At 44.6% G+C, this 13,199-nt stretch overlaps 1 protein-coding gene across 4 annotated transcripts in view; it reads right to left on the reverse strand.

Moving 5' to 3' along the window:
• The window catches only part of NCOA7 (nuclear receptor coactivator 7), a 112,744-nt gene that overhangs the window by 64,548 nt on the left and 34,997 nt on the right, over positions 1-13,199 (reverse strand). For all 4 annotated transcript variants that reach the window (XM_072141606.1, XM_072141604.1, XM_072141605.1 and 1 more), the window contains exon 3: positions 11,217-11,425. In XM_072141606.1, the coding sequence (XP_071997707.1) occupies positions 11,217-11,425 (209 nt within the window). The remainder of the gene's footprint in view (positions 1-11,216; positions 11,426-13,199) is intronic.

Consider the following 13,199-nt stretch of genomic DNA (forward strand, 5'->3'; position numbering starts at 1 on the left):
ATAGATGTCAGTCCCCCCTTTGGCACTTATTTCAATGAAAGAATCAGCTACAATTTTGATCTGCTTTCTATACGATACTGTTTTTGATACAGGGGATTCCAAAACGGTCTTTCTTTTTTTGTTTTTGTAAAAGTTTTTATTTTTATTATTTTTACAAAACACAACACATTCTTTCAAAGTATTGCACAGACATATCTCAATGTATGCTTATGCGTTGGCCGAGGACCCCTCCTCCTCTCATAATGCGGGGGAGGAGTGTACATCGCCATGGATGTTGGGGTGTTTCCCCAGTGATGTCACTGGGGGAGGGATGCAATACGTTGCATCCACTCCATATAGCAGTGATGGCGAACCTTTTAGAGACCAAGTGCCCAAATTTCAACCAAAACCCAATGATTTATCACAGTGCAATCAAATCAGTTTGAGTAGTAAGTTATTACTAACTGTTCTGACACAACTTTCAATCGTTTCAGCCTCTTGACGGCACCAATGCAGTTAAAAGAAGAAAGGCAAATTTGGACTATCATTGTAGCTTCTCTTAGGGTCCCCCTGTACAAAGAAGAAATGTGAGCCAGCACGAGGACCTCCAAAAATAATGCAGCCCTTTAGACAACTCTACTATTCCTGCAGTCCCAAGTAGACAATTATGTGTAGTGCTGAGAGCAGCTTGAGTCTACTGGGACTGCAGGAGGATTCTTTGAGTTTGTTTGGTGAACTCTGTGCTGGGTAAATGGTTTGGGTGCCCACAGAGAGGGCTTTGAGTGCCACCTCTGGCACCCGTGCCAAAGGTTCGCCACCACTGCCCTATAGGCTTCTATTGCCTCCGCTGAGTGCATATGCCGCTCAGGATCAGGATGGAAAAACATAGCTTGCTACATATTTCCATCCTGCCCTTTTCAGTGTATGCGACGCATAGTGGTTAGATGGAGGCAACAACTATGCCTCCTTCTGCCACTATATGTCAATGTACCTACTCAATGTATCAGTTAGGAGCTTTCCCAATGTGTACGCTGAGAGTATACAATACACGTGACGTTAATCCAGCCTTATATGTGAGCGGTCTGCTGACTAAGAATAGAGGCAGGGCACAGTTCAGAGGGATATAACTTTGGATCCGTGGCAACTAGAATCTCACTTCTTTCTTCCTCTCATAGAGGGATGAATAGGCACTTGAGCAATAAAGCCAGGGTGTAGAGCTCTGGATTCACTACAAGACTGTGTAGGCGCGCGGAGCACAAGAGATGGGTCCACTGAGACTCTAGGTAAGTATAAAGATTTTTTTGATAGCGGGCATATAAGGACTTGGTCCTTTAAGGCAAAATCATTCTTTTTGCAGCAGTTTTTAATGAGTCAAGGCTAAATATAGATTCAAAATTACTAGGACAAAATAAGCAAGTACAGGTGGAGTATAGATGAAGTAAATAACTTTCACTGCAATAAAACTGAACAGCAAGTGTTGAGTTTTGCTAATATAACATTTTAATAATAGTCGAGGAAGGAAGCCAAAGTCTTGAAGGAGGTATCTGGAATATGTACACAGACTGATTCGCTTAATTTATGTTCTTCCTTTTTTAAGCATACCTCAAGATCTGTGATCATAATTTCATTGAAATGTGTAATTGTAAAGTAACATCCAAAATTAGTTATATACTTTTTCAAACAAAACTTGTAATGGCACCTTAAAGGGGTTGTCTCATCACTGCAACCTACACACAGCATAGAGGGTTACAGAACCCTAGCAACGGGAAGAGGAACACAGAGATCCCAGAAGCAATATAAATATTTATGAAAAAGAAATGGCACTCTTTTTTTTTATAGAAGGACTTTCATATTATATAGTCCATGGCTTCTTTGAATGGAAATTATGACATGGATGCTTGAAGAGGAGCGACTGAAATAGACATGGCACTCTGATGTCAGACCCACATCTACTGGTATCAAACATTCCTGCTATATTATGGATAATCCACGATCTAACTAATTTTAATTAAAAAAAATGTGTTTTTCTACATTCCAGGCGTATTTACTTACCTGGTCTTGCGCGTTCCCCGATCTGGAGTGTCTGACGATAATGCACTCTGCCGAGATTCACTAAGGGTGAAGACACACATGGCGTTTTTGGGCGGTTTTTACTAAGTGCGTTTTCAGATTGTTAAAAACGAATGCGTTAAAAAACGCATCCGGTTTTTTAAAAAGCATGCGGTTTTTTTAAACGCATGCGTTTTTGTCCGTTTTTTCGAAATTGCGCCATGAAAAACGGACAAAAACGCATGCGTTTCCAAAAAACGCATGCGTTTTTAACGATCTGGAAACGCACTTAGTAAAAACCGCCCAAAAACGGCCCAAAAACGCCATGTGTGTCTTCACCCTAAGATCGTGCGCCCGATATCCTGCATGTGTCGCTCCCCACTCAGGTCCACCGGAGTTCACCAACTTCTTCCCGGTGCATGTAAGTGTGGTAACAAACATGGCGTTTTTGGGCCGTTTTCAGTAGTGCGTTTTCAAATTGGAAAAAAACGTATGCGTTTTGGACCAGTTTGAATTAAGATAATTGGTCAAACCTGTCAAAAACACATGCTTTTTTTTACGATCCCAAAAACTGCCTAAAAACGCCTCGTGTGTCACCAACCTAAGGGCGCATTCACACAATGCGTTGCGGTGCGTTTTTTGATTCTTTTTTTACAAATTCCAAAGGATTCAGCCCTGATCACATGCTGGGATTACATTGCGTTTTAGCAGATGCAGTGGAAACGCAATGTAACCTCAGCATGTGATCAAGGCTGAAGCCTATGGAATGCGTCAAAAATGCATCAAAAAATGCGACGCAACGCATCGCATGAATGTGCCCTCAGTGCATGGCTTGCAGCACAATCTCAGTTAAATCTCAGCCCTGCTATTTGAGCTATAAATTATATAGTAGACGTATGCATTGTGTATAATTTTGCAATGTACGGTAAGTGTTTAAATATTTTTATAAAAAGATGGTTTAAAAACATTATTATCAGATATATAACATGTATTATGTATAGGTATGTATGATATAGCAAGTTTTGTTATGTCTTATTTTAGTATTTTATAGAAATAAATCTGAGCGTACTTTTGGCATGCTACCATGATATTGAAATGAGCGGCTCCTGTGAATTATAAAATGAACCTCACCCCCACTCTGCATTGTAATCCTGTGAATTGAGTCAGCTAGGTGTTCCTGAGCAGTCCTTAGGGTGAAGACACACATGGCGTTTTTGGGCCGTTTTGGGGCCGTTTTTACTAAGTGCGTTTTCAGATTGTTAAAAACGCATGCGTTTTTGAAAACGCATGCGTTTTTGTCCGTTTTCCCGAAATTGCGCAATGAGAAACGGACAAAAACGCATGCGTTTTCAAAAACCGCATGCAGTTTTAAAAAACGGATGCGTTTTTAAAAAACGGATGCGTTTTTTAACGCATGCGTTTTTAACGATCTGAAAACGCACTTAGTAAAAACGGCCCAAAAACGCCACGTGTGTCTTCACCCTTAGGGTGATGCCCCTTATGGCGTTTTTGGTCCGTTTTCAGTCCGTAAGGGTGATGCCACACGTCGAGTTTTTGGACCATTTTAGAGCATGCATTTTCAGTCTGTTTAAAAACGCATGCGTTTTTGAATGTATACAATGCATTTGGCTGTTTTGAACCTGTTTATCTTTATTTCTAGAAGTGTAGGCAGCTGTGAAACAGATTAAAACCAGCCAAACACATGGTAAACATTCAAAAACACATGCATTTTTAAACAGACTGAAAACGCATGCTTTCAAACAGTCCAAAAACACAACGTGTGGCATTACCCTAAGGCCGGCGCCACACAGGGCGCTTTGTCTGCGCTTGCAAACGCAAACGCAGACAAAGTCGCGCCCACCGGGGCGGGCCTCGGCCCGATCGCATCGGCGTTTCTATGGAAACGCCTGCGATCGGGAACGAGCCGCCGGTGTTTCGCGTTAAATTAACGCAAAACACCGGCGGCTCGTTCTCGATCGCAGGCGTTTCCATAGAAACGCCGATGCGATCGGGCCGAGGCCCGCCCCGGTGGGCGCGACTTTGTCTGCGTTTGCAAGCGCAGACAAAGCGCCCTGTGTGGCGCCGGCCTAAGGGTGAAGACACACATGGCGTTTTTGGGCCGTTTTTGGGCCGTTTTTACTAAGTGCGTTTTCAGATAGTTAAAAACGCATGCATTAAAAAACATGCGTTTTTGTCAGTTTTTCCGAAATTGCGCAATGAAAAACGGACAAAAACGCATGCTTTTTCAAAAAACGCATGCGTTTTTAAAAAACCGGATGCGTTTTTTAACAATCTGAAAACGCACTTAGTAAAAACGGCCCAAAAACGGCCCAAAAACGCCATCTGTGTCTTCACCCTGAGGCCGGCGCTACACAGGGCGCTTTGTCTGCGCTTGCAAACGCAAACGCAGACAAAGTCGCGCCCACCGGGGCGGGCCTCGTTTGCAAGCGCAGACAAAGCGCCCTGTGTGGCGCCGGCCTAAGGGTGAAGACACACATGGCGTTTTTGGGCCGTTTTTACTAAGTGCGTTTTCAAATCGTTAAAAACGTATGCGTTAAAAAACGCATGCGTTTTTGTCCGTTTTCCGAAATTGTGCAATGAAAAACGGACAAAAAAGCATGCGTTTTTAAAAAAGGATGCGTTTTTTAACGCATGCGTTTTTAACGATCTGAAAACGCACTTAGTAAAAACGGCCCAAAAACGCCATGTGTGTCTTCACCCTAAGTCAGGTTGCTACACCCCTTTTCTCCTCTGACAAGTAGACAATAAAAACAAATGTATGGCTGCCTGTGTGGGCAAAGCCCCACACAACATAGCAGTTAGTGCAGATCATGGTGGATGGATCATGGTGATGGAATCCCTTAAATGCTGTAACATCTGTATAAGCTGCACCTAAAAACATTGAAGCATTGTAGAGTTTTCTAAGGCTGGATTTCTCAACTCTCCTGTGCAAAAGGTCTGAGACAGAGAGCTTTCTATTAAAAGAAATAATTGATAATTGCAAAAAACTAAGAACATCTGTTCTGCTAAGAAGGTCTTCTTGCAGTAATACATTTATAAACTACAATAGAAATAAACTTATGCAGTCAGTATATTTCCATCATATTGAGAAATCCAGACAAAACACATTTCTTATCTGTAGCCCAAATCTTTATCACATGAAAACTATAACACAGACTTGAAAAACATCAACCATAATCTACTCCTTTCCCTAAGCAGCAGGTATTTTACCCAATGGGCTGCTCATAATGGGTATTGTGCCTATTGTATCTAAAACGGTTACTGAATTCTGGTGATCAGATGAGGAAATCTGTGAACCCTCTCATAGATTTGAACATTCCTATGGGTACTCACCAAGTTCAATCTGAGTGGTCCCATCAATGGCGGAGGTGGTGTTGTTTCCCATATTTTTTCAATATTATACAAGCGTATGTTGTATAGGAAAAAATAGGACTAGGTGACACTTCCTATCTGGTCGGTAGGTTTTAACAGATACTGTAAAATATCTATTTCCTTCTAAATGTGGCTGACCCTCCTGTAATGACTATATGCTATTGATGATTGCAGAGTATGAGGTAGCATACAGTGAATTGATATAAAAAGTGGAAGTTTAATGAAAGACACTAGTGTCAGTTTGGAAAGTACAATTTGTATGAATAGGTGACTTTATACAGTAACATAGGGTATTAATCACAAAATAGAATTCAAGTGCATAGCCAACTGTTCTGATAAAAGAAGTTAATGATCCTGCAAACAAAGGGTCTGTGTAACTTCAATTTTAACTCTTCCATAGTTAGCATGTGGAATGTGCAGAGTTCAACAGATTAATCAAAACTGGCATACGGTCTTCATTCATCTGGTGCCCCTGCACTGCACCTTTTTTTTTGTGCAATTCTGGTAATGCTGCAGAATTGTGGTGCACGTCAGTAATAAATGTGGCCAGGGGCGGACTGGGAATTTAAAATGGCCCTGGAAAAAACTATAAAAGTGGCCCCATTTTATGGGCGGAGTCAAAACAAGTAGGTGTCGTCAGATAATGTGGGTGGGGTTATAACAGACAAATTGTTGGTAGATGGCCTTAATGCAAAACAAGAACATCTTTTGCTAGTAAGTGAATCTAATGTGCAAAGAATGTGACCTGTTGATCAGTAAATGATGCAAACACACAACCCGATCAGCCTTATATAACTTTCCCCTGTGCCATACATGTGCAATTCGGAGAAAGAGTAGATTGATACTGCCTCCTATGTACAGGAATATAACTACTATAATACTGCCCCCTATGTACAAGAATATAACTACTACAATACTGCTCCCTATGTACAAGAATATAACTACTATAATACTGCCCCCTATGTACAAGAATATAACTACTATAATACTGCCCCCTATGTACAAGAATATAACTACTATAATACTGCCCCCTATGTACAAGAATATAACTACTATAATACTGCCCCCTATGTACAGGAATATAACTACTATAACACTGCCCCCTATGTACAAGAATATAACTACTACAATACTGCTCCCTATGTACAGGAATATAACTACTATAATACTGCTCCCTATGTACAAGATTATAACTACTATAATACTGCCCCCTATGTACAAGATTATAACTACTATAATACTGCCCCCTATGTACAGGAATATAACTACTATAATACTGCCCCCTATGTACAGGAATATAACTACTATAATACTGCCCCCTATGTACAGGAATATAACTACTATAATACTGCCCCCTATGTACAAGAATATAACTACTATAATACTGCCCTCTATGTACAAGAATATAACTACTATAATACTGCCCCCTATGTACAAGATTATAACTACTATAATACTGCCCCCTATGTACAAGATTATAACTACTATAATACTGCCCCCTATGTACAGGAATATAACTACTATAATACTGCCCCCTATGTACAAGATTATAACTACTATAATACTGCCCCCTATGTACAGGAATATAACTACTATAATACTGCCCCCTATGTACAAGAATATAACTACTATAATACTGCCCCTATGTACAGGAATATAACTACTATAATACTGCCCCCTATGTACAAGATTATAACTACTATAATACTGCCCCTATGTACAGGGATATAACTACTTTAATAAGACATATATACACAGAATCGAACACAGAAAAAATCCGTATTTATCATATACAGCTACAGAAAACACATGAGATCCTCACCTATTGCATCCAGTGACATCAGGTGACGTCTCCTCGGATTGTTCTCGTTCCTCATCTTCTCCATTAGTTCCACCATCTCCTTGTCTCTTCCTCCAGGTACACAGCTTTCCTGCAGAGTTTACCACACAGACGTCTTATGTTCTGCACTTTCCCATTGTCCCTTCTTCTGCTACCACCAATACTGTGCCCTAAATACTGTAATAGAGCCCCCTGAAATATTAGTACCACACAAATAGTGCCCCATAATGTAACATACTGTAATGGTAAGGATAATTTATTTCTTCTTTCTCTCCTTTAAACCCCTTAACCCCCCCCCCACCACGCCACCCCAGTATGGATAGAGCTCCTACTATGACCCAGTCATAAAATTAATGCCCCCAGCCTGCCTCAGAAAAAGAATCAATGCCCCCAGCCTACCCCAGACATAGAATTAATGGCCCCAGCCATAGAATTAATGGTCCCAGCCTACCCCAGACATAGAATTAATGGCCCCAGCCTACCCCAGACATAGAACTAATGGCCCCAGCCTACCCCAGACATAGAATTAATGACCCCAGCCTACCCCAGACATAGAATTAATGGCCCCAGCCTACCCCAGACATAGAATTAATGGCCCCAGCCTACCCCAGACATAGAATTAATGGCCCCAGCCTACCCCAGAAATAGAATTTATGCCCCCAGCCTAAACCAAACATAGAATTAATAGCCCTAGCCTACCCCAGAAATAGAATTCATGGCCCCAGCTTACCCCGGACATAGAATTTATGCCCCCAGCCTACCCCAGACATAGAATTAATGGCCCCAGCCTACTCCAGAAATAGAATTATGACCCTAGCCTACCCCAAACATAGAATTAATGATCCCAGCCTGCCCCAGACATTGAATAATGTGCCCAGCCCGCCCCAGAAATAGAATTAATGGCCCCAGCCTACCCCGGACATAGAATTTATGCCCCCAGCCTACCCCAGACATAGAATTTATGCCCCCAGTCTACCCCAGACATTGAATAATGTGCCCAGCCCGCCCCAGACATATAATTAATGCCCCATGCTTGCCCGACATAGAATAATGTGCCCAGCCCGCCCCAGAAATATAATTAATGCCCCCTGTCTGCCCCAGACATATAATTAATACCCCCTGCAAGCCCCAGACATGGGATAATGCCCCGCCCCAGACATGTAATTAATGCCCCCTGCCAGCCCCAGATATAGAATAATGTCCCCCCCTGCCCCAGACATATAATTAATGCCCCTGCCTGCCCCAGACATAGAATAATGCACCCCCCCACCCCAGACATATAATTGATGCCCCCTGCCAGCCCCATATATAGAATAATGTTCCCCCCGCCCCAGACATATAATTGATGCCCCCTGCCAGCCCCAGACATAGAATAATGCCCCCCCCCGCCCCAGACATATAATTAATGCCCCTGCCTGCCCCAGATATCAATAATGCCCCCCCCCAGACATATAATTAATGTCCCTGCCTGCCCCAGATATCAGTAATGCCCCCTGCCAGCCCCAGATATCAGTAATGCCCCCTGCCTGCCCCAGATATCAGTAATGCCCCCTGCCAGCCACAGATATCAATAATGCCCCCTGCCAGCCCAATATATCAATAATGCTCCCTACCCATACATAGAATTTATGCCGTCTGCCAGCTCCACATAGATAGAATAATGCCCTCCATTCTATCATTCAAAAAAAAAACAAAAAAAACATAATACTCACCTCTGGCGCAGGTTCCATCCTGTCTTCCCTCGGTCTTCGCCGGTAGCTTGGTGTAGAGGCGCGGGATAGTGACGTCACTGCTCCGCGCCTCCACACCAAGCCGCGGAGCTGCAGGGAGGGCCGGACAGCTGACATGTGGTGAGTGTCAGCCTCCTCCAGGCTACACAGGTCGCGCAATGACGTCAATTGCGCGACCTGTGTAGCTGCGGGTATACACAGACGCAGAAGCAGCGGTGCTGCGCTGCGTCTGTGTAGCGATTAATAGTACCTGCATCGTACGATCGTACGATGCAGGTACTATAGGTCAAATCAAAAGTTGAAAGGGGGGAGTACGGACCGGCCCCGGACCAGCTCCGGACAGGCCCCAGACTGGCCCAGGACCGACCGGCCCACCGGGAAAATTCCCGGTGGGTACAATGGCCAGTCCGCCCCTGAATGTGGCACAAACTCTGATTAAGCACTAACAACCCCCTTTAGGTGCAGAATTTTTTGGTGTGTCGGGCATACTGCAGCCACTACACAAAACTGGGGTAGACACTTTATAAACACATGTGCAAGCAGTTTGCATGTTATTTTCAGTGCACACGTACACACCTTGACGAAGGCAGTGTGTCGAAACGCGCCGGGGTGTCAGTCATCTGGGTGGATGTGTGCATCTTGTGCCAGGTATTTATCACACTTTGTGTCACTATGTGTTATTATGTTAATTATCGTGTGTAGTTATTTACCTGTGTATTTGTCTCCATGAGTAATGCCTGGCACTCAGATTAAAGGACACCTGTCATCAGGTCTGTGTCACTTGTCCTGTCACTACTACCTGTTGGAGCAGCTCACAAGGATCCCATCCCAGCCTTTATCTAGTTATTTCATACATTATTCATTGTAAAATCATCTATTTTTTATCATGTAAATGAGGCTGGTCACATGGTCAGAGGCAGTGATGTCACCCCTGTTACCCCTCCCCTATCCTCCCCCTGCTCATGTCTGTGTGTAATGTATAGTAAAGCATGGCTAGTGTGTGTGTTGCATCTGCTGACATGCTGCATCCTCCTAATATACAGGTGAGAGACACAGACATCAGCTACACATGAATCTGACATGTTCTGCTGTAACATGGCTGCCTGGAGCTGCTGTATCTCTCCTAAACACACACACATGCACACACAGGCTGCAGGGGGCGTTGCCACCAGCACCAGGAAGCACATCATTATACAGCCTCACACCATTATACAGGCTGTCAGTCAAGCACTGGGGGTGTGGCTGTGCCTCCCACTCATGAATAGAGTGGACAGCTTGAATATGCTAATGCTTCATTGGACATTTCACAGGTCATTTGCATACAGCTTTAGGACCTCATTGCTTAGGTTTACAGGCATGTAGGGGGACAATGAAGGGATAGAGGCAATGCTCTCTAATGGCAGTTTATGAAAATATATTTAGTTTAGTGGGGTTATTTTGCCTGACGGGTTCTCTTTAAGCATATAAATTTACATCAATTGATTTTATTATTGTAATTCTTCATACATCACGTCCCCCTGATGTTTTATGTAGTCTTTTTCAGCATAGCTGACATTTCTGTACAAGCCTTGTTTCACTGCATTTTAAATGAATAACTTTGATAAAAACTTGATATTTTTTGCACAATAGATCTATGGAATTCTGGCTTTTTATGTGTAGGCTTTGATGTTATTTTCAGTGCAAAGTCAGACAAATAACTAGTGCAAACACTAAATGTGGGTCTTATATAAACAACCGTATGGGGGGCGTTGTGGCCGTACATACGTCCTTCATAGCAATGGCCGCACTGAGTGATATGGTACGGCACTGTACCGCTCTGTACACAGGGAAATGATAGGACATATCCTATCTCTCCCTGTCAGATGTATGCCGGTCCGACCATAGCCGTGCAGCCATACATTCCTATAAATGTAGCCTTGGTTTTTTTTTCACACTTGAAGTGCCAATAACGCAGCAGAAGTCTGAGATCATGTTTGGTTTTGTGAATTTGTTTTATCAATATTGAAGAAGTTTTATGACCCTTTCTCTGCAGAATGAATTTCTTCATATTTCAAGTTTGTGCTACAGTCCCCACTTGATTGGAACATATGTATCTTTAATCTACTGGAGCAGTGAGCTGACATACCACAAAAGAGATTCTGCATAACTAACTGCTGAATGTTTCCTTCAGGGAATGTAAAATGATTGTGCAGAAAGAAAAGAAGTGTCACAATGAGATTCCATACCTGTGCTGCCATGTTTTTTATTTTCACTACGTCGAAGCTGTTTCCCTTGACCTTTTTTCTTTTTCTTTTCTTCATCAAGACTGGAAGCTTTCTCAGGAACTTGTCCTAGAATCACCTTCAAACTACCATCTTTGCTGGAAGGGGGGTCCACATGTGAATTACTGGAGGCATGTTCTGGATTTTGCTTTGCAGACTTTCGTTTTTTCAGCCTAAATAAGTTCAAAGAAAAGGTAAATTAATATTCATGTAAATGCAGAGACAAAAGAAAAACAATATATTTACAAACAGATGCTAGTGTGTATCCAGTTTAGTCTCTGTTAACACAAGGGTATCCATCAAGATCCCACCAGAATGCAGCACAAGTACAGCTGTCAAAATACTGGGAATTTCACAGCCTCCATTATACATACCTCCCAACTTCTGGGCGTGAGAAAGAGGGACAAAAGCCCCTCCCCCTTTTTCTAAACCACGCCTATTGCCACACCCACAAGCATAGTATAATATTGACCTTGATGGTCCCCACATAGAACAATGCCCCTTACTTTGAGCCCCCCCCCCCCGTGGACCCGTATATATTTACACCTAATGCAACTCTGCAACATATAAAACCCCTCTTTAATTTTATCCACCCTTTATATTTGGTTTTCCACTTTTATTTAATCTCCCAAATTTATACATAATCCTATCTGTACTCCTACCCTCACCCCTCCTCACATGGTGTGGTCCCTGTTCTCTATCCTCCTCATTCTGTGGCCTCCTGTCCTCCATCCGCCTCCTGTCCTCCATCCTCCTCCTGTCCTCCATCCTTCTCCAGTATCCTCCATCCTCCTCCTGTATCCTCCATCCTCCTGTATCCTCCATCCTCCTGTCCTCCATCCTCCTCCTGTATCCTCCTGTCCTCCATCCTCCTCCTGTATCCTCCTGTCCTCCATCCTCCTCCTGTATCCTCCATCCTCCTCCTGTATCCTCCATCCTCCTCCTGTCCTCCATCCTCCTCCTGTATCCTCCTGTCCTCCATCCTCCTCCTGTATCCTCCTCCTGTATCCTCCTGTCCTCCATCCACCTCCTGTATCCTCCATCCTCCTCCTGTCCTCCATCCTCCTCTTGTCCTCCACCCTCCTCCTGTATCTTCCTGTCCTCCATTCTCCTCCTGTATCCTCCTGTCCTCCATCCTTCTCCTGTATCCTCCTGTCCTCCATCCTCCTCCTGCAGCCTCTTCCGGTGTCCTCCAGCAGTCTCCTCCGGTGTCCCCCAGCAGCCTTCACCTGTCCCCCAGCAGCCTTCACCTCGTCCCCCATTAGCCTCCTGCTGTCCCCCACTAGCCGTCTCCTGTCCCCCACTAGCCGCCTCCTATCCCCCAGCAGCCTCCTCCTGTCCCCCAGAAGCCTCCTCCTGTCCCCCAGTAGCCTCCTCCTGTCCCCCAGTAGCCGCCTCCTGTCCCCCAGCAGCCTCCTCCTGTGCCCCAGCAGCCTCCTCCTGTCCCCCAGTAGCCTCCTCCTGTCCCCCACTAGTCACCTCCTGTCCCCCACTAGCCGCCTCCTGTCCCCCAGCAGCCTTCACTGTCCCCCAGTAGCCTCCTCCTGTCCCCCAGTAGCCTTCACTGTCCCCCACTAGCCTCCTCCTGTCCCCCACTAGCCTCCTCCTGTCCCCCACTAGCCTCCTCCTGTCCCCCACTTGCCTCCTCCTGTCCCCCAGTACTACCTTCACTGTCCCTCAGCAGCCTTCACCTGTGTCCTCCAGCTCTCCCTGTCCTGTATCCTCCTCCTGCCCCCCTCTTCCTGTGGCCCCCTGTCCCCTCAGGTTTTTACCTCTCCTGGTTCCAGTCATTCAGTCTTCCCCCGGGCTCCGACTTGACTCACGGAGGGGGCGGGCCAGCTGGGGGCGGAGCTACCTCGTCACATGACTCAACAGCAGACATCATGTGAGGAGGTAGCAGGGGCTTGTTCCGCCTCCTCCTGGCTCCGATGCTTCCGCTGCTCGGCA

The sequence above is a fragment of the Engystomops pustulosus genome, chromosome 3, assembly GCF_040894005.1.
Source record: "Engystomops pustulosus chromosome 3, aEngPut4.maternal, whole genome shotgun sequence".
NCBI lineage: Eukaryota > Metazoa > Chordata > Amphibia > Anura > Leptodactylidae > Engystomops > Engystomops pustulosus.